The 27,852-nt window shown below is 44.0% G+C and overlaps 1 protein-coding gene across 1 annotated transcript in view; it reads right to left on the bottom strand.

Annotated features, from left to right (window-relative positions):
• Positions 1–27,852, bottom strand: part of CENPI (centromere protein I) — a 44,516-nt gene that overhangs the window by 4,968 nt on the left and 11,696 nt on the right. Inside the window, exons 8-19 of the mRNA XM_067548408.1 lie at positions 25,209–25,298; positions 23,262–23,390; positions 22,783–22,947; positions 22,391–22,511; positions 21,305–21,396; positions 20,846–20,963; positions 20,686–20,750; positions 19,992–20,089; positions 18,816–18,951; positions 7,882–8,006; positions 6,717–6,765; positions 6,318–6,551 (exon numbers count right to left, since the gene is read on the bottom strand). Of these exons, the coding sequence (XP_067404509.1) occupies positions 6,318–6,551; positions 6,717–6,765; positions 7,882–8,006; positions 18,816–18,951; positions 19,992–20,089; positions 20,686–20,750; positions 20,846–20,963; positions 21,305–21,396; positions 22,391–22,511; positions 22,783–22,947; positions 23,262–23,390; positions 25,209–25,298 (1,422 nt within the window). The remainder of the gene's footprint in view (positions 1–6,317; positions 6,552–6,716; positions 6,766–7,881; positions 8,007–18,815; positions 18,952–19,991; positions 20,090–20,685; positions 20,751–20,845; positions 20,964–21,304; positions 21,397–22,390; positions 22,512–22,782; positions 22,948–23,261; positions 23,391–25,208; positions 25,299–27,852) is intronic.

The following is a 27,852-nucleotide window of genomic DNA, read 5'->3' as shown; positions in this document are numbered from 1 at the left end:
CGTGCTCCCCCCTGCCTGTTCATGTAAAACATGGCTGCTGTATTGTCCATCAGGACCTGAACCATCACGCCCCTCAGAAATCTGAGGAACACCTTGAAGGCCAAGCAGACTGCCCTGAGCTCTCGTACGTTGATGTGGAGGCTCTTTTCCTCCTCTGACCACAGCCCTTGGGTGCTCAGGTTGGTACTGATGTGGGCGCCCCACCCCACGTCCAAAGCGTCTATAATCAGGGTGACTGATGGGGCCACATTGCGGAAAGGAACCCCTCTCAACACCTCCCCGGGCGTCCTCCACCAGTTCAGGGAGGCCAAGACCCTTGGGGGAACCGTGACCACCCTGTTCAAGGGGTGTCTGATCAGTGCATATACCGAAGCTAACCACGCCTGGAGAGGCCTGAACTTGAGGCGAGCCAGCCTCACCATGTACGTGCAGGCCACCATGTGCCCTAACAGCTGCAGGCAGTGCCTGGCTGTCATCGTGGGGCACCTGTGTAGCTAGGCGATTATCGTGGCCATTGCCTCGAACCAAGGCTGTGGGAGGAAGGCTCTGGCCTGGGTAGCGTCCAGGGTGGCCCCAATGAATTCTATGCATTGCACCGGGGTGAGAGTGGACTTCTGCTCGTTTATGAGCAACCCCAGTCTGGTGCATGTTGCACAGGTGATGGATAGGCTGTTCCGAACGTGGGTCCTGGACCTACCCCTGATCAGCCAGTCGTCCAGGTACAGGAAGATCTGCACCCCTCTGTGGCGCAAGTGGGCCGCCACTACCACCATGCACTTGGTAAATACCTTGGGGGCAGACGAGAGGCCGAGAATTGGTAATGGCAGCCAGCTACCTTAAACCGGAGGAAGCGCCTGTGGCTGGGAAGGATGGAAATGTGAGAGTACGCATCCTTCAAATCGAGGGCGGCATACCAATCTCCTGGATCCAGAGCAGGGATAATGGAGGCTAGGGAGACCATGCAAAACCTGAGACGCTTGATAAATTTGTTCAGTCAGCGTAGATCTAATATGGGTCTCAGGCCCCTTTTTGCTTTGGGGATGAGAAAGTACCTGGAGTAAAATCCCTTCCCTATTTCTTGCAGAGGAACTGCTTCCAACCCCCCCAGGAGGAGGAGGGAATTCACCTCCTGCAAAAGGAGTTGCTCGTGAGAGGGGTCCCAGAAGAGGGACGGGGTGGGGGAGAGGCCGGGGGGAAAGCCGTGAACTGAATGGCGTATCCCCTGAAAACTATGCCGAGGACTCAATGGTCTGAGGTGATATTTTGCTACTTGGCATAGAAAGGTCTTAGCCTGTCTGCAAACAGGAAAAGTGGATCCGGGAGAGAGGTATTGGTGCCACCGTCAGGCACATCATCAAAATTGCTTTTTGTTATTAGCCCCCTTAGAGGGCCCTTGCTGGGAGGCTGCAGACGAGCTGGAGTGGTTGCGTCGTCCGAACCCCCTGCTCCTGTCTCAGACCCTACTGGGCTGAGAGGGTCTAGGTGATGGCCTAGGGGGTGGCTGTGCCTGGTGTTGGGGCTGCGGCCGAGACTGACGCCTGGAGTGTGTAGAGCCCTAAGGAATGGAGCGTAGCTCTTGAATCCAGAGCGTGCAGCTTCTTGTCCGTTTTCTCCGAGAACAGGCCTGCCCCGGCGAAGGGCAGGTCCTGTATAGCTTGCTGCACCTCTTGGGACAACCCCCGTGACTGCAGCCACGAACACCGCCTCATGGCTATTGCAGAGGCCATGGCTCTGCTAGCGGTGTCCGCAGCGTCACTGGCAGTTTGCAACGCCATCCCTGCCACTGTGAGACCTTTCTCCAGGACTGTGGCAAAGTCCGCCGCCTGGTCCTGGGGCAACCCCTCTGCGAAGCGCCGCATGGAGTCCCAGAGGTTCAGATTGTACCTCCCTAGAAGGGCCTGGTGGTTTGCTATCCGGAGCTGCAAAGCCCCGGTGGAATAAACTTTACGGCCAAACAAATCAAGTTTCTTGTTATCCTTGTTCTTTGACATGGTGCCCAGGCCACCTTGCCTGTCCCTCTGGTTGGCCGCATCAACCACCAGAGTCCCCAGGGCCGGGTGTGTAAATAAAAATTCAAACCCCTCTGCCGGGACATAGTATTTCTTCTCGGCGCACTTGGATGTGGGGGCAACCGAGGCAGGGGTTTGCCAGAGGGCCTTGGCCCGCTTAAGGACTCTCTCATGCATGGGTAGGGCTATCCTTGATGATCCTGCTGACCCAACAACTCCGAAGAGGGGATTCTCCTCCTCCCAGAGCTCCTTGAGTTCTAGGTTCAAATTAGAGGCCACCCTTTTCAGGAGCTCCTGGTGGGCCCTGAAGTCGGGGGGGGCACCCTGTGGTCTCTGGCGGCCGCCTCATCAAGGGAAGAGGAGGAGGATTGTTGAGGGGGCCCCGCGGAGGGTCCCTCCCCAGGGTCCAATTCCTCCTCCGAGGAATGGCCCTTAGCCTGTTGGCTTGGTGAGGGGGGCACCGGCTGCGCCACTGAAGATGGAACTGACCATCCCCTGTCCCATCTGTGCCCCCCATGGGCGCCAATAAGGCCACTGCCAGGGCCCTTGCAGCCACCCCAGTGCCGGCATCGGTACTGGCTGCGGAGCGTCGTGCCTTTGCAGGACCCGGAGCTGCTGGACTGGTGCTGCCGATGCCTCCGGCTTTTGCTCCTCTTCGCCAGGAACCGACTTCTCGATGACCCCGACGAGGTAGACGAGCATCGGTGCCGCCTCGAGCGGTGCCGACGGGAGAATGCGCACCCCGACGAGCTGGACAACATCCTCCCTCTCGGCCCCGAGGACTTCCAGTGCTGCTTGTCCTTTGTGGACCGGGAACGGTGCTGTCCATGGCATCTCGGTGCCGAGCCCGACTCCGAAGATCGCGATCGGCGATGGGTCGAGGTGGTCGTATCTTTCGGTGCCGGGTCCTTTGGTGCCGGGCTCCGCATTGGGCTCCATGCCGGAGATCGGGACCGGTGCCGTGGTGGTGAAGGGCTCGGTGCCGGGGTGTGGGAGCTGCGCGCACTGCGCGAGGCGGACTTGGAGCAGTGCCGCCTTGAACGCAATGCCTCTGGAGCCGGGGACCGACCTTGGTGCCGCGGGTAGGAGGAGCTCGACGACTGAGTCGGAGCTGCGAGGGGAGCCGCCGCGCTCTACTCTCCCTGGCCGTCTGGTGGGAGACTTCACCCCTGACGGGGGTATCGACCATCCACCGGAAACACCCAGCGCGGGTTTACCCTGGGACACCGGTCCTCGCACCCTCAGCCGAGGGGGGCAAAGAGGCGTGGGCATGGCCAATAAGGCCCGTGCCGCATGGAAAGCCTCCGGTGTCGACGGTCCTTGCAGGGGCGCTCCCCCACCCCCAGGAGTCAGGGGAGGCTCCCTGCGTGGAGATGCAGGCGCCGGAGCAGGCTCAACGGGCCGTGGCTGGTGCATCTCTTCGCTCGACCCCGGCCACGCAGGCGGTGCAGGGGAGCATAGGATCCGAGCCCTGGCGCCGTTTCTTTTTGGGCACCGGGGATGGGCGGCGTCGGGTCGGGTCGACTCCAGTGCTGTTGGAGACGCTCAGTGCCGAGGTGGAATGCGGTGGTTTGGAGGTCAGTCGGAGCGCCGCCTCCTTCAAAATAGCCTTCAGCCGAATATCATGCTCTTTCTGAGTCCTCAGCTTGAAGGCTTTACAAATCTTGCACCTATCCCTCCAATGCTGCTCCCCCAGGCACTTGAGACTTGAAGCCAGGTGAACTGGGCATAGCCCAGCCCTAAGCCCCTAAGGGCGTCTATTCTAATTCTAACTAACTTAACAACTTAACACTACACTTAATACTAAACTATTTCAAACTATTCAACAACGATTAACAAAGTCAGTAAGGGGAATGCTACTTGCGAAAGGCAAGAGGCAAGACGTTCCAGCAACCATCAGGGACGGAAAGAAGGAACTGAGGGCCTGTAGGGTCGGCGGTGCCTCATATACCACGGCATGAGCGCGGTACCACAGAGGGCGCCTAAGCCAACCCTACGGGGTCTGCTAAGGGGAAAAAAGTTCCGGGAACCAGCGCACTCACCTATATTTGAATGGATATGAGCAATTACTCGAAGTAGAATGTCAGTACTGCAAAAGGAATGCTTGTATTGCCCATTAGCAAGGTCTTATTTCTACAAGGGTTGGGGAGGTGTAAGGGGACCTCAGGACAAAGAGGGAAGGAGAAGAACTTGACTTGACAAAGAAACAGTCTTGCTATAATACTGGAGAAGTCAGAATTCTCTTCTCCCAATTTTTGTTTATCATGTAAAAGCATTGTTAACAACATAAGGATAATCCCTTTGAAATTCAGGTAAGTGAATAAGCAATACAATTACATTTTGTAATTACAGCAACTGAGTGACTCAAAGTAGCATGCTTTGGTCATTGAATCTAAGCTGCACTCATGCACTGAGAGTTCAAGCCCTGCCCTTGGCAGTTTTCAGAGAATGTGTATTGTGCATGTCCCTTGCTCGGTTTGCATTCTGCAGGGGCTCCTTTTGGAAGCTCTGTCCCAAGACCAAAGATTTCTGGTTTAAAAGCAATATTTTAAAGTTTTCTAAAACTCATGTGCAGACTCCGATTTTACATTAGTATTGTCAAGGAATTTAGCAGTGAGTGACTAGAGAGCAAAGGGAGAAGACAGTTAGGATAACGTAATGATGTTTCCTGAACAGTGAAAATGAGGCTTGCCTACATTTGAAAGTTAACTTGAATTAAGGTCAAGTGTGAAGCTGAAGTGTAACCGCTCCACATGTGGATACTTATTTGAGAATAAGTCCCTCTCCCTGCCCCCCATGCGAATGCTGAAGTTAGACTCTGAAAACCAGGAATACAACATTAAGATACATGCCACCCCACAACATGACCTTAGCTCAAAGATGGCAGAGTAAGGTCCCAGTATGCCAATAAAACATGTACCATCACTACCCTTACAGATGTTGCAGAACCCTTTGGCAAGACAGCACATGAGCACTGCAAGTTTAAACACCTGTTTGCTGTAGCAAAACTCATATCTAAGACAGGAGTAGCAAACAGGAGCTACTTACACCTGGTCTACACTCAAACACTGAGGATATGCCTACACAACAGGTAAAAGCCTGTGGCTGGCCCGTGCCAGCTGACTTGGGTTCACGGGGCTCAGGCGAAGGGGCTGTTTTATTGCAGTGTAGCTGTTCCATCTCAGGTTGCAACCCAAGCTCTGGTACCCTCCCACCTCACAAGGTCATAGAGCCTGGGATCCATCCAGAGCATCTACACTGCAGTTAAATAGCCCCTTAGCCCGAGCCTACAAAGCCATAGCTGCAGGTGTCTAATTGCAGTATAGACATACCCTGCACTTACTCCACACAGGCCACCCCAGACTTGCTCAACGTTACATCCCTTTCACCCATGTCTTGAGGAGTCCTTCTGAGACATTGCCTTCATTTCCTCCTCACTAAGCTCTGAAGACCACTGTCATGTATGACACAGAATGCTAACAATTCCCAAAGCAAGAAGACACCTGAGCGCACCTCTGCAGACACAATGTACAAAACTCAGTGCTGAAATGACGTATGTTTGATCTTTCGAAGTACACATGCACCTCATGATATCACAACAGCTCTACCAACCTGCTCCAACTTCTCTCTCCTCCATGTTAATACAGCTAGACCTAACACAGTGAAGACAGTTGGAAGCACATGTAGATAAATGCTGGAATTCAAATCTGTGGAGCCCACCACAAATTCTCGTAGAACATCCTCATGTCTGCTTATTATGGGCCGGCCAGCCCACTGACCATTGCCAATTGCCAATAGTTAGTGCCAGCTCCAGGGGACACGGTTAAGGTTGTGTTGCAAGAGTGGCATGTACCTTAGCTATGTATTCCCTTGGTTTTCAGAGGTTTAAGTTTAGCCACTCTCCACATACTAGAAGCGCACAAGGCACCACTGGACAACCTTAATCTGCACTAATGAAGTTATTGGACATTTAATATTTAGCCGTTTTATTTTTACTCATTTGCCATAATTATTTGACCACACCATAATCATGGAGATTAAAAGCAAAACATGTTTAAAATCACTTATTTTTGCACCTTTACACCAAGCATATGAACAAAACTGAGCTGTTAAGACAGAACTGCTGGGCTGAGATGAACATAGAACACTGGTTTCAGCCCACCTAGCAGAGTGCCAATGCTTGAAATCACAGCTGACTTGATTACTCAATAAGTGCACAAGGGGGGCAGTTCTCTAGCTTTTCAAGGTGGAGTGTCTGATTCACAGTGGCCCCACTGTTGTGCTGCCAAGCATTGCTCACACCCTTACCTGCTGCAGGAAGAGGATAGCATAGCCCATCAGAGCTGGGTGGTGGACAATGTTGAAGCTGTTCCTGACCTCCTGCACTCTGGTTTTCTTTAGAACTTCCGGATCTAGGTGAATGCCCTGAGGGTGGATATCCTTCTGGAATGCACTGGATGTCCACAGACAGCCCACCATGGCCATTATGTACTGGTTGTACTCTTGGTAAGTCTGGCTACTGAACTTGAATTGCAGTATTGTCTAATGGGACCAGAAAACAATTCAGTGAGTAATTTCCTTACAGCACTAGTGTACTACCCTCATTCCATGCAATTGTGTCATTAAAGCATTGCCTCCCCAACTCCTTGTTTGTAACCACTTTATTACTGTCCTCAGTACTTTACCACATAGCTTTGTTCATGGTACCTTTTTAACCTGCTCATTTTCTTTGGCAGCTACTAAGTTGGTTCGATACCTAAAGAAATGAACAAATGGAAAAGACTGTTAAGTGCCCTCTGAATTCTAATGCAGATAAATACTAGAGAAGGACAGGACTGCTGCTTTAGAGCAATTTAAAGGCAACTTTTATCCTCCACTAGTATGACTACTGAGCTTTCTTCCTCCTCCAAATATAAATACTGACAGAAGGAGGAGTTCAAAAGGGACTTCACCACTTGGCACAGGGACTAGGGAGAAGAAAGATACTTGAATGAGAGCTCATCTCTTACTAAGGAGCCTCAAAGTCTGTTACTAACAGAACATAGGACTAGAAGGGACCTCCTTGTTGCATGAGCAATGTGTTCCAAGCAAATCAGGGACAATGACTCAACAGGCTATATGCAGAGAGCAATGTGCAGCCCTGAAATCTAGCACAAAAATCAGTGTGCCTTTAAAAAAAAGGAGCCTTTCATTCAGCGAGTATAGAAAAATGGAAGCCACTGGAAGTAATGGAACCTGACAATTGCTCTGTATAAATAAGCACTAGCTGCTCTTATCTCCCGAGAGCGTCCTGTCACGTTAATTACCCTGCAGTCTCCTCAGAGAGAAAGCCACATGGACAGCCCTACGCCAGCTGTCAGCAATTGGCGACTTTTCTTATCAGATGCAGCCATTGGAACTACCACCACCAAGAATAGCAGCAGTTCAATAGGGCCTGCAGAGAAATGAACAATGCACTCTTCCAGGCCTGCAGGCAGCCTTCAGACCCCCTAGACTCATATGTAACAAACACCTCATACTCAGTACTGCCCTAAACAGCACTGCACAGTGCTCCTCTTCAGCCTGGGAGTAAGAAGCTCTATGTTCAATTCTTGACTGATGCCTATTAGATGAATTACTTAAGCTCTCTCAAAGTATTATGGGAACACCTACCTACCTCAGAAGTGGCATCTGGGGGTGAAAGCAGTGTCCTGAAACTTGTTTCTATTGTTGCTTGGGTGCCCCTTTCACAGAAAGCAAGGGAGAGAACACAGAAGATTTCATGGAATCCCTATGCTCTTGTTTGCCAACACTAAGAGTGGCATCTCCCCAACAGATGATCAGAATAGAAGATGATGTGATAAAGTTGAAAGCCCTCTCCCATCTTTGGTACCTGTACATAATGTAGCAGAGCTGGTTCAGACTGACAGAATCCAAGCTGAGCAGCGCTGGGTAGAAAACTCCAGCAGGAGGCATCACTAACAAAGGTAGGTTATACTTAAGATACACATCGGATACCTGCAGGAAGAAAACAAATCCAGATGGGTTATCACCACCCACAACACCTACAAAGAAAAATGAGCATTACATCACTTGTCTGCCCACCTGTTAACTCTGACACCTTGGAAGAGAAGCAATTCCATCTGTTCCCTCCCCAACCATATCAAATCCTTTATAGATTCCAAGGCCAGAAGGGACCAGTGTGATCATCTAATCTGACTTCCTGTATAAAACAGGCCAATCTTGATTTAAAAATTGCCACTGATATATATAAAATCCACCATGACCCTTGTGCAGGAGCTTGTGTAAATGTCAGCCTAAACTTTGCAAAATTAACCTACACTCCAGCAGTGGGTGGTGCAAATATACAGCAGCCACCTTCACTCTGATCCTGCATGCTGCTCCTGTATCTGTAGTTTGGACTAGACCTAACCTGACCTAACAGCAAATCTGCGTTAGGAATTACAGTGAACCACATAATTGAGACCAAATAATTTTATCAGCTAGACCATTAAAGTACTTATAATTGGCCTTTTGGGATTCCATGGTCGCAGCAAAAAGTTTTGCCCCCAAGAGATTTAAAATGAAAATGCCGTTTTTGTGCACTTTGAATTTAATTTGTTTCCATCCACATATAGCCTGATACACAAAAAGTGGGATTTAATCATGATTAAAATCAGCAAGCAGGAAACCTTAATTTAAATAAGTTTTAATCTTGTTTTGCCTTTGTACTTTTTAGGTTATTCTCCTGTTAGGCTTACGACAATTTCTAGTCTTAGTAATCTTAAGATCTATAAGAGCCACACAACTGCCTTTTGTATTTTTGTCTGTTTACCACCTATCCATGAAGACTCCCCGCTCCCTTTCCCCTTTCATCCTACACCCCTCACCGAGTATAACCCTATTAGTTTGAATGTATTCACAAGTGTATAGATATAGAATTTAAAACATACTATGTAACTGTGGAATCAGGAAAATATTGATAGGATGCCCTAGGTCAAATGCCTGCCCAGGGTCCTAGATTTCCTGGCACCAGGAGCCCCCACTATGTGACATCCGGGAATGGTGTTCACCTATTCTGAGGTCATAAATCATATAGACTCTGGGAACAGGATTTGCCCTTCCTGAGGTCATAAATTGTGTGGTATCTGGAAATAATATCTATAACAATGATCACTATGTAAGTGTGATCCTATATAAGTCTGTTCTATCTGATAGCAAAACGAAGCACCAGTAGCCAGCATAAAGCTATGCTGCTTGGGCTTCCCCATAGCTATGGTTATTTGTGTGTGTCAATAAAACCTCTTCAGTATTGTCTGTGCTACCTGATCCTTGGGGAAAAATCCTTCGTGCTTTACAATTTGGCGCAGCGAGCAGGGTGCAACTGGGATCCTCGAGAGCTTCCCACGACTAAGGACAGAGGTGAGTATCTTTTATACTTACCACCTCTGGCACGACCCTTGGTCTGGGACTTCCCAAGATACCTCTTTTGCACCCCTTTTAATATGAACCACATGTAAGGTGCATAGACAAGAGGACTGAACAGGAACTGTGTTTTGATATTGTAGTTTTGTAGTTCTGGCCACATTTTTGGGGTGCAGGGATCACTTCGGTGAAGGCTGCACTGCCAAGCACTGAGCACCCAGGTGAGTGTCTCAGTAGGATTTTGTGCTGAGCACCCGGGTGAGTGTCTCAGTGGGCTGAACACCCAGGTGAGTGTTTTCAGAAAATTTTGTGCTGAGCACCCAGGTGAGTGCCTCAGTGGGTTTTGTGCTGAACACCCAGCTGAGTGTTTCAGTGGTGCTGAGTACAAGGGCATGCTTGGCTGGTTCCCCTGAAACGCCATTTAAATGGGTTTTAGGAAGCTGGGTGACAATGTCGCACAACTTGCCCCAGGGTGCTTCAATGATGCCCTCAACGGGAGGAAAAATCATTGAATTTCTAAAAGGAAAACATGCAAAGGTTCAAAAAGCTATGATAAAAGATGGATGGACGAGTGTAAGTGTAAAAGACAGCTTGTTATGGTGGTCTGGTCAGACAAAGGGAAAGTTAGAAAAAGTAGTAATACTTTACTGTGAATATAAAAAAAGATAAAAGAGTTAGAAAAATTTCAAAAGGCTTTCACATCAGCACAAAGCCAGAAGGCAGAACTGAACCAGAAATTAGAGGAACTCCAAACAGAGAACAGTACTTTAAAGGCTAAACTGAAAGAGTGTAACTCCTCTGCACTTTGTATTACTGCTATCATGCAACAGAAGGAGCACACCGATTTTGGTTCAGACACTAATAATAAAAATAACCAGAAGGAAATTAATTGGAAACAGCTTACAAAACAAATATAAAAATGGACGGGACAGGGAGATAACAGAACAGCTCAGCCTGCTCATAAGTATACTCCTTTCAGTACAGAGGAAATAAGGGGCTTATTAAAGGATCTCCCAGATCTAAAGCCCAAAGACCCAAACTTAATATTTTGGAAAAAGATAAATCAAATGATTACAACATGTACCTTACATCCTAGGAATCTCCATATCCTGACTAAAGCTAAATGCCCCGACCTTTCATGGATCAAGGTCTTTTTAAAGGAACATCAATGACAATTGTGCCTCTGTTAAGTTTAAATCAGAAGTTAAGATGACCCATGCTTGCACTGATTTTTTTTTTTTTTAAAAAGCCATTCAAAATGCCCTGGGTAATGCAACTGGGGACTGATAGTGAGATGTGTTCAAGACAAAGATGAGCCTGCTGCCAAGTATTGTGAGCAAAAGTGGGAAGTGTATTCAAGTAAGTACAGGCTCTGCGGATTCAGATCCCTAGGACAGTACTTTGAATGGTGACATCTAGGCTGATGGAGGTGTTGTTTTGGAAGATGAGAAAGTGATTAAAAGAAAGAGTGGAAAATTAACACTACAGAAGCTGGAGGGAATTGAACAGTCAAAAGTTGTTAAAATATATATTATAGGAAAAGAATTCTTGATTTCTTTGCAGCCATTCTGAAGGAAAAATAGGCCCTTTTCCCAAAGGAATGGTCTGCGAATAATCCTGACTGAAATCATTTAAATATGCATGATTTAGTTTAAATCATTAACTGGAAAAAAAGAGGTTTCCATTGAAACTTAACTGCCTCCAAATGCATAAAAGAGAATGTAATTTGTGTACAGCTGAGTGAAAATAATTAAAGCAGTGCAAGGGAAAAAAAAGAATTTGTGTGTGCAAATATATTGTGTAAATCTGTATGGTATTAAGGACCTAAACCAACACTCTTGGTTTGTAAAAACTCTGCTTTGTAGGTTTCAGATGAATTGGTTTGGTTAGCATTTAACCCTTTGGATACGTCCATGTTTTATAAAGTGGTCTTTAAAAGATGCTGAAAAGTTGTGGCTGTGGAAAAGGCAGCCAGAACCAGAAAAATGGGGAGAGATTTTGGATCCTTTTTGTGGTGATAAAGTAGCACAAAGGAACTGCAAATAATATACATATCTGGGCAGTAAACAAACTACTTGACACCAGAAAGCTCAAAGTTCAACCCTCCAAAAAAGGAAGGTGGAAAACAAGCTAGTCCTGATACTAAAAGGAACAGGTTAACTCTTAAAAGGTAGGAAACATTGCAAACCTGGCCTGCCAATAAAATAAAACCACAGGAAAATATGGTGATAATTTCTCTGTTTTGTCTGCAATCAGCAAAAAGATTTGTAAAAAAAGTATTTTAAGCAATAATCTGCCCCCCAAAAGGGGGTAGAAAATGTTCTTTTTGTCTTTCAGAACTTAAAAAAAAAAAAAAAAAAAAAAAAAAAAAAAGCAGGTGCCAGCAAAACAGCTGAAGAACACTATGAATTTATTATTGCAGCAAAGTTTGTGTTTTGTGCTGTTTGTCTTGTTACTAACATTGTGTGGTATACTACATTGAGCAGAAGAGAATCAATGAGCACTGTAAACATATATATATTAATGTGGTCTTAGTCCAAATAGGGTTGGGAAACCTTAAAGCTATATGAATTATGGGGCAATAGTTAAACACTATCACATAGCTATCACACAAGCAGCAAATGAAAATGGAAAAGAGAACTGCTTTGGTTATTGGATATACTGAAATGCAAATTCTCAGTTTGGCTACACTAAAACATAAAATGTATTGGGTTATATCTGGGAAAATTAAGGTACTAGCCCACCTGTTTAGGCAAAAGAAAAGATCCTTGTCTGATACATATAAACCATTCCCCTTCGCAGCAACAAGTCTCTTTCTTCTATTGCCACTGCTAAATTTGTGACTCTCACCTGGAATACCTCTAACCCTTTTCAAGAATTATGTTCCAAGTTTCCTTCCATCTGAGGACAAGTTATCTTGCGGCTTGGTGCCTGCTCATCTCTGCCCACCCATCCAGGTTACTGGCCAACTTCCCCCACCTACCAAACAATATCCTCTCAAGCCTGAGGCCTTAAACGCGGTAGGTGACATTATTCATTCTTTACACCAATGAGGCATACTTGTTCCCTGTTCCTCCCCCACCAACTCTCCTATCTGGCCAGTTAAAAAACCTGATGGCTCCTGGCACCTTACCATCAACTACCGCACCATTAATCAATATGCAGATAAACTTGCCCCCATTGTAGATGACCCATCAGTCGCCCTTTCGGGCCTTGATCATTCTTACTAAATCTTCACTGTGTTAGACATTGCAAAAGGCTTTTGGAACCTCCCCGTGCATCCAGAGTCACAACACTGTTTTGTGTTTACCTTTGGTCCCACCCAATTCAGCTGGACTTGTTTGCCCCAAGGACATCATAATTCTCTCCACCCTCTTTCACCGGGTTATGGCAAAGGCCCTGTCTTCGGTAAACTGGGCTTCTGCCAATTCTACTTGTTTGCAATATATTAATAATTTATTGCTTGCTTCCTCCACCCTTCAAATGCTACTCCAGGCCTTAGCCAATGCAGGCTTAAAGGCCAAACCTTCTTAAAGGGGCCCAAGCTTCCTGGGCCGTTACTGTTTCCACACCTTTGATTTCTGGAGCCCCCCTTACAATTTTTGTGCCTCATGCAGTTCACAAAATCTTGGACGTGGGCCGCTTCTCAAAGGTCACCTCAGCACGATGGTCAAAGTGGGAATGCACCCTTCTAAGCCCACACATTACAATTGCGCATTCTAACCTTCTTAATCCCGCTACCCTAATGCCAACAACAGTGAAACCTCATCGGTGCTCTCTCTCTGAGGACACCATTATACAGGACTGACTTGTGTCTGAACAACCACTCCCCTCTCCTGATCTTGTTTTATTTGTTGACGGATCCCAATACTATGTCGCCGGACAACCTTGTTCTGGCTGGGCAGTCTGCAACCTGTCAGGTACATGCCTCCACTTGGGTTCCTTGCACCTTCCTGCTCTGCTCAAGTAGCTGAATTAGTGGCACTAACACAGGCCTGCCTCCTGGCGGAAGGCCAGGCTGTTACTATTTACACAGACAGCCACTATGCATTTGGGGTAGTTCATGACTATCTTGATTCCTGGGTTAATAGGGGTTACCTCACTTCATTCGGTACCCCTCTTAAAAATGGGGGGTACATTAAAGACTTATTGGAAGCAGTTAAAAAACCTTCCAAGCTGGCTGTGGTTAAGATCAAGGCACACACCAGAAACAATGACCCTCTCTCTCTTGCGAATGCAGCTGTAGACAAGGCTGCTGAAACAGCTGCATCAATTCCACAGGAAAATCTCCAAGTGGCAGCCACCCAAACCCCTGACATGAAGCAAATCTCACTAACTGAAATACAAGAACAATGCACTAGAGAGGAAAAATGGACATGGATTGAAAATGCTTGTAAAATTAATAATGCTAACACTTGGATCACAAAGGATCAGCAATTTGTAGCCCCCAAATCAATTGTAGCTCACCTTTGTGATCTCTATCACTTACCAACCCATCCAAACCCAAAAGCCATGCTGTATCACATCAAGGGAAAATGGTGGTGGCCCAAGATGACAGCAGACATAAATGACTACTGTCGTCAGTGTCTTGTATGTGCTAAATGTAATGAAGGCAAAAAACTTAAGGTGGCAATGAGAGACCAGCCTCGACCCACAGGTCCTATGCAAAAGATTCAAATAGACTTCATAGGCCCCTTACCACCTGTAAAAGGAAAAAAATATTGCCTGGTTATAATTGATCATTTCACCCAATGGATTGAAGCTTTCCCCACTTCTAAAAATGATGCTAGCACAGTGGCGGCCCCCGATGGGGCTTACCATGTTCAGTGGACTCAGACCAGGGAACCCATTTTACAGGACGCATCATGAAGGAAGTCTGTTCTGCTCTAGGCATTAAACAAAAATTTCACTGCCCATACCACCCTGAGAGCTCTGGGCTAGTGGAATGAGCTAATCGGACACTAAAAAAAGATCACAAAAGCCTTGCTCTCACAGGGAACTTGCTCTCACAATTACCCGCGGCTCTCCTCTCGATGAGAGCAACTCCTAATGCCACTATAGGAGTCTCACCCTTCGAACTCATCACTGGAATGACCATGTCATTGGGGGGGGGGGGGGGGGGGGTGTGTGTGTGTGTGTGTGTGTGTGTAATTCCGGCTCCCCTCCCTCTGGTTTCTGATACTGCATGAGAATACATCAAACGTTTAACTGAAGTTTTGCAGCCTTTGAAACTAACTGTCAAAGACAGACAGGAAACTCAGGACTCCCCAGAATCCCCCTCTTGGGTGGACATACAGGAGGGAGATCAGGTCATGGTAAGAACATACAATCCTGGGGTACTCCAACCAAAATACACAGGGCCGCATATGGTACTGGCCAATACAGATACATCTGTAAAGGTACAAGGAGTCCCAACATGGATACACAAAACCAGAATTAAACTATATAAATAAGTTTATCTAATGTGCGTTCGGTGCATCAATTTTGTCTTTTCAGGTAGAAATGTGGTTCCCCCTCACGATTCTTCTCCTAAGCCTTGAGGCCACATACTCCTGGGATCCACCCGTAGTCCAGATCACGCAGGACACCTGCCTCAAGGCCGGCCAATACATGCAACTTCCCAAAGGGGGGGGGACGGCGAGAGGGTAAGAAAACCCGATGTATGGCTTACTACCCCACCTTCTGGAAAGGGACCCATCGTAATTCCTGGGCCCATCCCCAGTTCAGATGATAGACGAGCCTCATTCCTCCTACCCACCCCACGGAGCGGACTACGACTACCTGCGTGTAAACATACTGGACGCAACTGTACCTGGAACTTTAACCCTAAGGACTGTCCGCCCATCCACACTATAGGATATCCACCAGGTCCAGCTGAATGTGCTCCATTCTCCAAACATAATACCAAAAGACTACTTTTCAAGGCCCTCCCCCTTGAAAGGACCAACCTCACCTTTTTCATAGCCTTTGACAATATTGATATCCACAATATTTACAGTCGCTCCACCGGTTTGGGAAATTATACCTGTATGTGCAGATACAGGTTTGAATATGGCATACAAAATTATTATGAGGAAAAAATCAGTCTAGGAGCAGGATGGACAGAACTTGCACCCTTGTTATGGGAACCTGGAGTGGAGGGACGGTATTGCCAAGAACATTGTTCGGACCCGGTCAGATGTCTGGGATGTTCGGATGTAAATGTTATAACCTAACTACCTGTGGGTACACTCCCCCTACCACCTGCCCTGTGCTCCACCCCACCCCTCCTGATGGCATTATCCATTTGGGATCTAATAAGACACTCTTACATGATGTAATTATGGTTTCCGTTAAAGTTAAATATGATTTGTCTAAGTTTGTTGCACCATTACAAAATGTATGTTTCAACCACCTTAACACCTTACAATGCCTGGGTTAAGAGCCAGACTACCCAGGCCCTAAAATACACAAATGATGGTGTACCATACTCTTTCGTTGCTATTGACGCAGCCATGGATGGTTTCTATAACGCAATTAAAAAATCCTCTGACATCATAATTAATATAACTATATCTCAATCTAAGGGACGCGCTTGTAATGTGTTAGCTCATGATTTGTTTAATTTACTGAAAGAAGATATGTTAGATATATGGCTTGGTATTCCCCCCACCCACACTCTCTCTTCCTCTGCCCTTGCGAACTTTGCAAATATATCTACTCAGTTAATCGTTGCCTCCCCCTTACCCCCTGAAACCTCTTCCATCCTCTCCTTTGGTTTTCTTCTCACGTATCCTTTTGTCATTCCCACCCATGTTTTTCCTTCCTCTTTTTACTTTAAGTCTATTGGTTACGTGTCTAACAATTCTGTCTAACGAGTAGGACTTTCCGGCTTTATGTCCCCTTCCTCCAGTGGCGGCATGCTAGTAACAACTTCAGACTGTTGTACCGAAACTGCTGATTATATCATTTGCTCTTGTTCTACCCTCCGCCTTTTGGATAATTCTTCCTCTGTGGTTGTTACTAATATCAAAGTATCTAAAAAATTGATCATATATCACTTATGAGTTCGATTTGTCAAACAGGAGAGAGCTGTTAGGCTTAAGACAATTTCTAGTCTTTATAGATCTTAAGATCTATAAGAGCCACACAACTGCCTTTTGTATTTTTGTCTGTTTACCACCCCCCCCCTTTCATCCTATACCCCTCACCAAGTATAACCCTAGTAGTTTGAATGTATTCACAAGTGTATAGATATAGAATTTACATACTATGTAACTGTGGAATCAGGAAAATATTGATAGGATGCCCTAGGTTAAATGCCTGCCCAGGGTCCTAGACTTCCTGGCACCAGGAGCCCCCACTATGTGGCATCCGGGAATGGTGTTTACCTATTCTGAGGTCATAAATAATATAGACTCTGGGAACGGGATTTGCCCTTCCTGAGGTCATAAATTGTGTGGTATCTGGAAATAATATCTATAACAACAATCACTATGTAAGTGTGATCCTATATAAGTCTGTTGTATCTGATAGCAAAACGAAGCACCAGTAGCCAGCACAAAGCTGTGCTGCTTGGGCTTCCCCATAGCTATGGTTATTTGTGTGTGTCAATAAAACCTCTTCAGTATTGTCTGTGCTACCTGATCCTTGGGGAAAAATCCTTCGTGCTTTACACTCCTAAACAAAAAGTTTGATTCTCATTGATTGGTAACCATCAAAACACGTGGGGGGTTGGAACTAAATAAAGCCTTTATGTTAAATTTGGTACTTTTTGTCAACTGGGACACTACGCTATAGCTATATGCATTTATTTAATCAATTATATAGATTAACATATTTATTCAGATTCTTAATTTTTACATTTTCTTATTATATTAGAAAACGGTGAATGATGCATTTCTGATTTAGTAGATACATTTTTTACACTCACTATTTGTGTCAAGTTGTATATAGATGGAAGCTGGAATTCAATTAAAAGCACACAAAAACAGCATTTGAATGGTTTTTGTTAGTTAATAAAACTACCTTAAATGTGCCAGGCAAGAAAAAAAATTATCAAAATACGTTTTACATTTAAATAACTAACTGATTCGTTAAAGAAAGGAAGTATTAGTGAATTGAACTAATTGTTTCTGGTCATTATGTCCTTTAAGATTTTAAAACTAGGACATGTCATCCTCTCACACATTTTTATTCATTGATTGAAGGGGAAGACAAGTTTTCTTGCTTTTTCAATTCCTTATAGATTTTTCAACTTTGAATGAACTAGTTGATTCAACCAGTTGTCAAAAGCTGGTTTATCATTTCAGCAAACTCTGGCCCAAGATGCTTAGTCAGTGACTTCCTCCTGGTTCTGTAGTTGATTTTATTTAAAAAACTTTGGCAGCAAACATGACCTGCTTGAGTGTTGTTTTTAATTTAAATGATTTTAATAGATTATAGTAAGTTTAGATCTTAACAGTATTGTCGATTTCAAATAGATTTTTAAAAAGAAAAGTAATCAGAGAACTATTAAAAATTAAAGGGCATTCTACCTGAAATTTGAATTTTTTCAAATTAGTTTTAAAATATTCAGGTTAGCAGTATTCCTTTAATATTTTGCTATTGCATGGTGTTTGTGTATGCATGTGTGTCAATATCAACAACACCCACTCTCCATCTTAAAAATAAAAAATTCTCTATGGTAGCTACTCGAATCCATGCTTCAGGCTTCAGCTGGTTTCCTAGAAGAGTTGGGAAGGACGTTTCCTCCTCCCCCATCTCTCTCTGAAGCATCAGAGATGACCCCAACTGGAGAAGGGACACAAGGTGGTGTGGGCTGGTGCTCTGAGGCAACATAGAAATTCTCTCTCAGATGCTTGGCTTGTGGGTTTTTCACACGTGACTGCCATTTTTGGGTCCGGGAAGGAATTGTTCTGCATGTCAGATTGGCAGGGATCCTGGGATTTTTTTGCCTTCCACTGGAGCATGAGGCTTGTGTTGCTTGCTAGGATCCTCTGGGCATCTCTCACCTACTCAATTCCCTGCCATTACAGATGCCCTGGGCATTAGTACATCTTGGTTCATTCTATTCTCTGCCTGTGGCACACAATTTTAGTTTCCAGAGGACTGTATTATTTCAGACTAATCCAGACTTTTGGGCTCAATTTGGGTGTAACTGGATGGCGTTTAAGTGGCCTGAAATATGCAGGTCAAACAAGATAATCTAGTAGTCCCTTCTGGCCTTAAACTCTGACAGAGTAGCTATCATCTACGACTAGTGGACCTGGCCAGCAATTAGGAGGTTCTAGCACTTAATCAGGGATAATATCTACAAATCATTACAAGGAAGGAAAATGTTATGCTTTTGCACAATGAGTGGAAACTGCTTTTAGAAAAGCAGGGCAACTTAAAATGCCAAGAGTAATAGGATATACATACTGTCTCATAGAAATCAAGAATAAAGTACAGCAAGAAAGTAGCATTGTTCTCCAAGCGCAGTGCAACAGTGGAGATCCATCCTACGAAGTGGATCAGTTCAGCCACAGAGTTCACCACTCCAGAAAGAGTGGTGTTCCTAGAACAGCAGTAGGAGATATAGACAATGTTAACACAACTCATCAGCTTTAAAATACAGAGTAGAATTAAGCAGGAGGACAAGGGAAATCTAGGTTTCCCCACCCTCAATGTTGAAGTCAGCAACCTGAATATATTCACAAATTCAATTTAACAGAACAAAGTTATCCAAAATACTACATAAAACATGGCATAGCATCATTGCTGGAGGGATCTTGACTCTTCAATTTGCTGAATATGTATGTTCTCAGTGTTAGTATTTTTATGACGATTGCTTTCTGCATCACTACTTCAGTGTTAAAACCTCAAGCCTGGCTTGGCAAAACTAACCCCAATTGCTACTTTGACCATTTAAAAAGCATTCATAGGTCAAAAAAGAAGGTATGTGAATTAAATGTTTAGATACTATGAGGAAGAGTTGGGTATGAGAACCTAGGCAAATGCTTGTTCTTTTCCTAAGCCTAGAAAATACTGTGTGTGTCAAGTAGAAATAAGTGAAAAAGCAATTTTGACTCGGGGAACACAAGGATTATGTAGAAGCAGTTCAACCATACCTCAGAACTCCCTTAATACAATGCTCTAAGTAGTTCATGCTATTGGTACATTAATTCTACTTTGAGTACTACAGTGTTGAAAAGACATGCAAAAATATTAAGCTATGTACATTTAAGTGAAGTTACGGCAAGATACAAAATATGAATAAAACAAATAAACTTCCATCCTTAGAGGCTTTTAAGATGTGGCTTGACAAAGCCCTGGCTGGGATGATTTAGTTGGGGTTGGTCCTGCTTTGAGCAGAGAGTTGGACTAGTTGATCCCTTCCAACCCTAATCTTCTCTGATAACAACCTTAATAGAAGTGATTGTAATAAAAAAAAAAAAAAGAGTAAAGAACAGGATTCACAACTAAGCTAAATTTTCACAGAAGCAGTAACACATTATCTGATTCTCTAGTCAGCTTTTGTGGCCGGTAATTAAAACAGGATATTTTCATGCACAACATATACAAATACTGCATTGTGTGGAATACAGATGAACTTACAAAGGACTGATTTTAGGATCGGACTCCATATCCAACTGCATCACATGCCAACTCAGCCAGTTCTGCAATAGCTCCTTCAGACTCTCAAGAACACTACACTGCAGGAGGGAAAGAAAGCAGGGATTACGTACATCATAAAGGAAATGTTTAAATGTTAAATAAAAATGGGCCATCATTTTCAAAATATACTGGGAAGGTTTCAGACAGTTTATCATCAGGACCATGAGGAAGACTGAGGAGAGAGTTAGCTGAAACCTCCAGGTAGGTCTGAGTAATACCTGCACTCAAGACAGGGAGTGTAACAGAGGGTGTAACAAGTGACACAGCACTCACACTGAAACGATGAAACACTAGAGAAGTTGTCTTGTTGGAGTGTACCATCCTAAATCAGCAGCACGGTGGGTGCAAAATATATTTGTATTTCCAATTCAACCACCCTGATTTCTAGTGTTAAAAAATTTAAAAAAAATAAAGAGCGATTTCAAGGCCAGAGGGATTCCCAAAGGAGTTACCTCTCCACTACATCTTCTAACCCCTCTGGAAACTGGAGAGGACCCATGCTGGATACGCCCAGACCTAACACCAAACTGGGATGCCCATATTACTGTTTGTAGATTGCTTCACCTACCTCAAGTAGTGGGGATGGCAATACCAACTGAATACATATGAGACCAGTATAATGACCATGTATTACCTTAAAATAAAGGGATGATGTGAAAAAAAGCTGTGCCAGAGGTTCACAAAGTAGTGGTTTCATTTCTGAAAACAGAGGAGAGAAGTCAAATATCTGTGGAAGAAGCCAATCCACCCCGACCAGATACAGTCCAAGATCATTCATCGTCTAGACCACATACCCGAGAAGCTGCTTAAGGGGATCCAGCTCACGAGCCTGAGGATTTGCGATCGACAGCAGACACCATCCCAGAGGGGAAGGCTCTTACACAAGAATTCTTCACAGGAAGAGAATCCCTCCTGAAGGATACAAGATTAAAATCTTCAAAAAAATTCATCATAATCCCTTCCCTTTTCTCACTCCCTGCCACAATTCACTAGAGAAGAGCAGAGACCACTCCTCTTCTCCTCCCCAATGTAATCCATCAGTTAATGACCACAGCTTCCCAAATTATCATTCTTCCAGAAAGAGGGGTCAGTTCAGGAATCCTGACTTACCCTTTGAACACATTTTTGCTGATCTCTTGTTGCTGCTTCTAAAACTGTAATCTTTAAGGCATCCCACAGGAAATGGATGAGCCTCAAATACATCCTAACCAAAGGCTTGATTGAGTAGAGGGCTTCATTAAGTAGGTGCTTACCTGCAAGAAACACTCGGTTTTGTAGACAATATCCAGGAAGTCTTTGAACTCTTCTTCATACTGCTCATTATCAATCTTAGACCAAGTGCATTCTAAACCAGAGGGAATAATGTAATGGAGTATGAGGAGTGCAGACAAGAATGCAACAACCAGAAGCAGAATACAAAACCCCCTTCCCCTGGACTGGTACTGTTAAAACAGGGGTTCTGAAACTGAATGTTGGGATCCCTCAAGGGGTCGTGAGATTATTATGGGGAAGTTGCGAGCTGTCAGCCCCCACATATGCTGTGGCTGCGGCAGTCAGCCCTGTGCATGGCTGACAGCCAGAGCCCTTCAGATATGGGTGGCCAGAGAGCAGCGGCTGCTGGCCAGGTGCTCTGAAGGCAGTGCCGCCCCCAGCAGCAGTGCAGAAGTAAGGGTACTATGGCATAGGGGTGTGGGTGGCATGGCATTGGGGAGGGGGCGCATCACAGCCTGAAATATTTTCAAAGGGGGCCCCAGGAAAAAAAAGTTTGAGAACCATTGTGTTAAAGTCAATGCTGTTATCTCAGATAGTAATTTTATGTACCAGTAAAACAATCACAGATGCCTGTACAGCTAAGTACCAGTATAGCATTGGTACTCAACCGGGGGTATGTGTAGCCCTGAGGGTAACATAGAGGTCTTCCAGGGGATACATTAACTCATCTAGATATTTGCCTAATTTTATAACATGCTACATAAAAAACACTATCAAAGTCAGTACAAACTAAAATTTCATACAGACATACTTGTTTATATTGCCCTATATATACACACTGAAATGTAAGTACAATATTTATATTCCAATTGATTTATTTTATAATTATATGGTAAAAATGAGAAAGTAAGCAATTTTTCAGTAATAGTGCGCAGTGACACTTTTGTATTTTTATGTCTGATTTTGTAAGCAAGTAGTTTTTAAGTGAGGTCAAACTTGGAGATACACAAGACAAATCAGACTCCTAAAATGGATACAGCAGTCCAGAAAGGCTGAGAGCCACTGCATTACAGCCTCAAATATACCCCTTCGCCTCCCTGCCATATCTGGTAATGTTAAGTGCCTACCTTCCTGCAGAGTCTGGCCCATCCAATAGTAGAGCCTCAGGTAGATAGATTCATCTTTGACACAATTAATGTAGTGAAGCAACAAGGAGTTCCTTAGCACTGAGCCCATCTGGGAAGGAAACTGCAAGAGAAACCAGGACAACCAACTACTGAGTGTCTGCTTCTGAAAGGTGTCAAAACAAAGCGGACACTATTAGACCAGTCCAATCCCCCTGCAACAGGGAATACATACAGGCCCCAGGTATTCATATCACTCCCCAATAAATACTGTATATCCATTTGGAACTGGATAACATGTGTACCTATTCCCCAATAAATAGGTTATTGATATACACCCCCTTGGTCACCTCTAAGATTACACATGCTCATCCTGAGGCCTTCATGACACTCACCTCTAGGCGGTGGATGTTCTGTAAGAGCTGGGAGAAGGTGTGTAGCTGCTCCACTGGGAAGGATTCATTGTGACTAAGGATGTCAGTATGGTTGACCTCCTTGCTCTTAGTTGGATTGTTTGTGTCTGCGTTGCATGCTGGCAAAATCAATTGGGTATTCCATTTCTGGAGAGAGAAACAGGAAACCAAAATGAACAGTAGCAAGCAGGATTTCAAAGCAGTCAAATAAATACACTGTATAAACAAGACAACTAATATCAGCACAAACTGGGAATCATTCACTCACTTGCTATCCAGCAAAAAAGTGAGATAACATCCCAGACTTGCAATGTAAAGGCAGAATAGGGCATTCTCATTTCCCATTAAGTTACACTACCTTCCCCAATGCCTACCCAGATCCTGACTCCTTCCACGATTGAGCATAAAACGACTACTTGGTATTCTCTAGTCTAGGATTCACATAAGTTCCCATAACTTACTCTTTTGCGAGACTGAAGGTGAGCTGTGCCTAGAATCAGTTGCTGGGATGTTGGAGACATTCCCTGATTTCTTCGCTTTATGGCGGTGATTGCTGCCTTCCACAAGCTTTCTGAATTTCTGAAGTAGGTCTGAAAATACAATCTATTTGTGAGGCCAAGCTCTAAGGCGTAGTGACAGAGAAATCAATTGCCATTTTAATATGTCACTACAGTGACTTTTATGTGCTCTATTGTAATGGCTGTATTAGACAACCCAGAAGGTGCTAGGTTTCTCTATCACCGTAAAGTACAGCTTTTATTTCTCTGGACTTATTACCCTTTGACTACAATCTGAAAGATATGTAAGTAATTTTTGAAAGCATATGCCCTTTCTCAAATGTAAGAAAAAATGTTCCTGGAATCTCAAAAGCATGGGAATTTGCAGCTGTTTTACATTCCTGATGCTGATATTAATTTATAAAGCAGTCCATTCATAAAGACTGGATCTACAGTATTTCATTTATTAAATAAGACATGTCCAGGTATGTGTGCATTTATAGTGAAGACTCCATGCATTTAAACAGCAGAGAAATCTGCCACAGAAATGAACTAGGAAATGAAAGCTTTCATTGAACAATAGATTACAGTTTCTAGACATCATGACTGCGAAGAAAACTTTTGAAATACGTATCAAATGCAAAATTGCCTGCATAAGGCTTTGTCTGAACAAAGTTTGCATCACTGAAATTACAATCAATCAGTTTTAAAACCATAACCCTTAATTAATGCAAACCCTTATGTGGGAACTCTTAAATCAGCTAAAATAGATTATAAATTTTTTTTAAATGAACTGATGCAAGTTGTATGTATAAATGAGGCCTAAGCCTGGAAACAGTTTGGCTTTTATCTGTCTATCTTCCATGTACTGTGGGACAACAAAAGCTCCAACTACTCCCACAGATAAATCTGCAGCACAATGAAAACTGAAAATCTCGGGCAATGTAAAATAAGCTGAAATGAATAAAACAAATGCCACAAGGAAAACTTGACTTAGTATTAAGCATATAAATACATAGTGTACATATCTTAACTCCACCAAATGCCTTGCTGCATACACAGCACACAAACGTGTATGAAAATAAAGCCAGACAGTCTATTCCTACTTTGAAATTCCCGCAGATCCTTCTGGGGGACACACAGTCAGCTTCCCCACCATTAGGTTTCACATATCTAAAACTTTCCAACTTAGAAATCAGGCTCTAAAACAACCTAATGTTTATTCTGACTGGTGTCTTCCATTACTACTATTGTGCTGCAGTAGCACCCAAAAGGTGTTTGGACAATGCCCAGCAAACTCATAGGGTACGTCTTCACTGATGGCAGCAAATTTGCCGCCATCAGATCAATTTATCCAGATCAATTCAGTGGTCAGCGAAGACCTGTTCAATCGATCCAGAAGTCAACGCGTCAAAACCACCCCTCAAGTGGCGCAGTGGAGTGAAGATGCCATGTAGAAGAGGAGTTATGAAGTTGACGGGAGTCATGCAAGCTATTCTGCGTAGCTTGCGTAACTCCCGTCGACTGCTGCCGAAGTTGAAGGTAAGTGTAGACCAGACCATAGAAAGATATTCCCTTCCCCCACAGAGCTTATGATCAAATATACAAGACATAAAAACAGTATGACAACAGGAGGGAAACAGGCAAGGGAAGGTGAAAGTAATAAGAATGAAGTTATATCTGCTAGCTATGTGCCCTTCTCTGCTGAGTCATTTAAATGTCTTCTCACCTCAGTATAAATAAACGGTAGCAATTCCCATAGAAAACGCTAATGGTTTCATTTTATTTAGTGGAAAGAGGGTACAGAATTATTCTTTCACTACTGAATCATGAAGCAAAGCTGCTTATGTAGAAAGCACAGTACGGACTTGAATCCCAACACAATCATATCAGAATCACCCCATTCCTCACCTTTATCTTTGCAGGTAGAGTTATGGACACCAGCTCAGGACATAAAAGTTTGTACAGTGATAGCAGAGCCTGCAGATGAGGCTGCATTCCCTGGAATAAGATGAAAAGAGTTAAAATGTGCACCATAAGAAACAGCAAGGAAACCCCAACTGATACTGCAAGTCTACACACCAGTGTGTCATTAATTAGACCAAAGTAGCATTGTGCAACTGAAGACAAAGAAAAGAACATCTCTGTTGAGGACTGGAAATAGTAAGGGAGTTGGGGTGGGAAGAGAAGAGAAGATGCAGTTTAAGTTGGCATAGATAAGATGACTAATCAATCAAAATTACTGTATAAAATGTATATAAATTATATCTATTTTGCCTAAATACACACACAAGTGGTTTTATAGGGATAGCCATACTCCCCCATTGCACCAGTAGTGAACGTGGCATTATATAGTTAAACTTCTTGAAGTGCTACTGATTTTGTAAACTATATTAATAGCTAGCTCTTAGAGGAAGAGTTCTCATTGTGCGATCTGTAAGATGTATACAATAATAAAATGATATTTTCTAAACTTATCTGTTACAGGTACCATGTAAAGGTTAAGTTGACACTAAAGCTTGGGGGCAGGAGAGGGGGTGTTGTGCCACACAGATAAGAAAAAACTGACAATTGAAGGAGTTTAACACCATTTAAGACCTCTGTGAATAATACCAATCCTTCTGTGATAGAGGTCTCCAGCTAGGTTACCGGAATGTAGCCACAGCCCCTCGTTTTGCAGCCTACTCTTTCCCTCTAAACAATTCTTCCAAACACGCTTATTTCCAGTCATGAAGCATCCCAAGAACCCTTTGCAACATGGCAAATCCCAAACGGATATAGCCTCCCTGCAAATCAAGTGCCATTGAGATTAATTTCTAACTATGTCCCTAAAACGGACTAGCTGGATGCTCAGTCTATGCCCAAGTGGCAATCTTTTGGCACCACGGAAATTGTTAGTGCCCACATGATTGCCAGACACATAGCAACATTCCTTGGTAAATGCATTTCATAATTCGTTGGTCTTCCAACCTAATAATATGTCTGTATCAAAAAAGCCAGCAAGACTAAACCAATCCTGATGAAGTTGGTGTGTGGGTTCAGCTACCAATATGCTCATATGATCTTGTCTTGCCACTTAATATGGAGCAGCTGATGAAGACAAGGAGAATAGAAGACATCAGTCTGGTGTTCTTCAGCCTCCCCAGTACCCACGTTTCACTGGTGTACAATAGTCCTATAGACCCACAGCTTCACACTAAGCTTGATACTCTGACATTTCCACAGAAGTCAGTCAAGGGCCCAGAACTTGGGATGGTGGCTACTGCTATATGAGTGTATCCATCTTTTGAACATTCTCTAAAACTGTCTGTTTCCCAGAATCAACAGTTGCCAACTGCTCAATATCCCATCCAGACAAGTTAATACTGAGCTGGTCAGATGACAGAAAAAGGGAGACTTTGGTCTTTAATGCTTTAGTTGCCTTGAGCAGTTTGGAACAGAACTCCACCCTCCCACCCCCATTAACCCTTCTGTAAAAATTTCAGCAGCGAAGTCTCAAGTCATTTGTTTCCCGCCATTGTCAGATCCTAATCAAAGACAGCATAGCTGAAAGAGGACAGCTTGATAATTTTTAAAAGTTAAATTATTTTCATGGAATGTTTGTATTCTGAGAGGCCAACATAAAGGCGATGACAACTATTTTAATGTCAATAGCTTTGGTGGATGGAAGAAAGGATAAAGTCCCCAATATCCAAGTGTTGAGGATCTTTCTCATTTTCAGTTTTTCACCCCCTACATCCTGCAAATCACAATTACCATTATTCCAACTGAGCACTGTGTGAAACTTTTCAAAGTCAATAAAAACTAGAAGTGTTATTGTTGAGCGGAGTAAAGCTCTATCCTATATCATTTATATTCTATGTCTGCATATCTGCAGACACATTGCATTCTGTGTCAAATTCTAGTTCTGTGACCGATAGCTTGTTAGCCATCAGCATGTGTTCTGTGGTCCATGATATCACTTGGTAGATGTTTTAAAAATTCAGTTGGTCTGAGGTCAGGGATAAAGGGAAGAGCACTAGCTGCTCCTTCCTCTGGGTTCAGATTCCAACTACCTTTCTAGTAAGAGGAAGAAGAGATGCTGGGATAACCAAGATGCTGCTGCAGTTGGGAGGCTATCCCAAGAGTAGGAAGCAAAGGATAAGTGTGCCAAAGAAAAATAAGTGGTGGCCAAGACTGATTATAGATGCAAGGGGCGGTGGGAAGAGAAGACAGGGAAATGGAGGATAGCTAAGGAAGTGGCAGTCAAGAGAAAGAACACAAGACAACCAATCAAACAAGGGGGGGGGGGGGCGGGCAGAGGGAGAAAAGGCACAGAAATAAACACTATGGGTTGGGAAGCATCACACTGGTAGTTAAAAGAAGTGACCTGGAGTCAGCATTCCAGCTTTTATTCCGGGCTCTGCTACTGACTTAGGTACCCTTAGGTGGGTCACAGAATTTGTGCCTCCATTTCCCTTTCATATAATGGAGATATCTGCCCACTGTTTTGGTATTCTTGGATAATAGTGCTACAGAAGTATAAGAAATATGAAGTGAAGAGGAGAGTGAAAGA

Source organism: Emydura macquarii, unplaced genomic scaffold (genome assembly GCF_026122565.2).
Source record: "Emydura macquarii macquarii isolate MOO-44397 ecotype Brisbane River unplaced genomic scaffold, CSIRO-AGI_Emac_v2 contig_1253, whole genome shotgun sequence".
In the NCBI taxonomy this organism is placed as follows: Eukaryota; Metazoa; Chordata; order Testudines; family Chelidae; genus Emydura; species Emydura macquarii.
The sequence above is the reverse complement of the archived record's forward strand: the minus strand, read 5'-3'. Positions and strand labels throughout refer to the sequence as shown.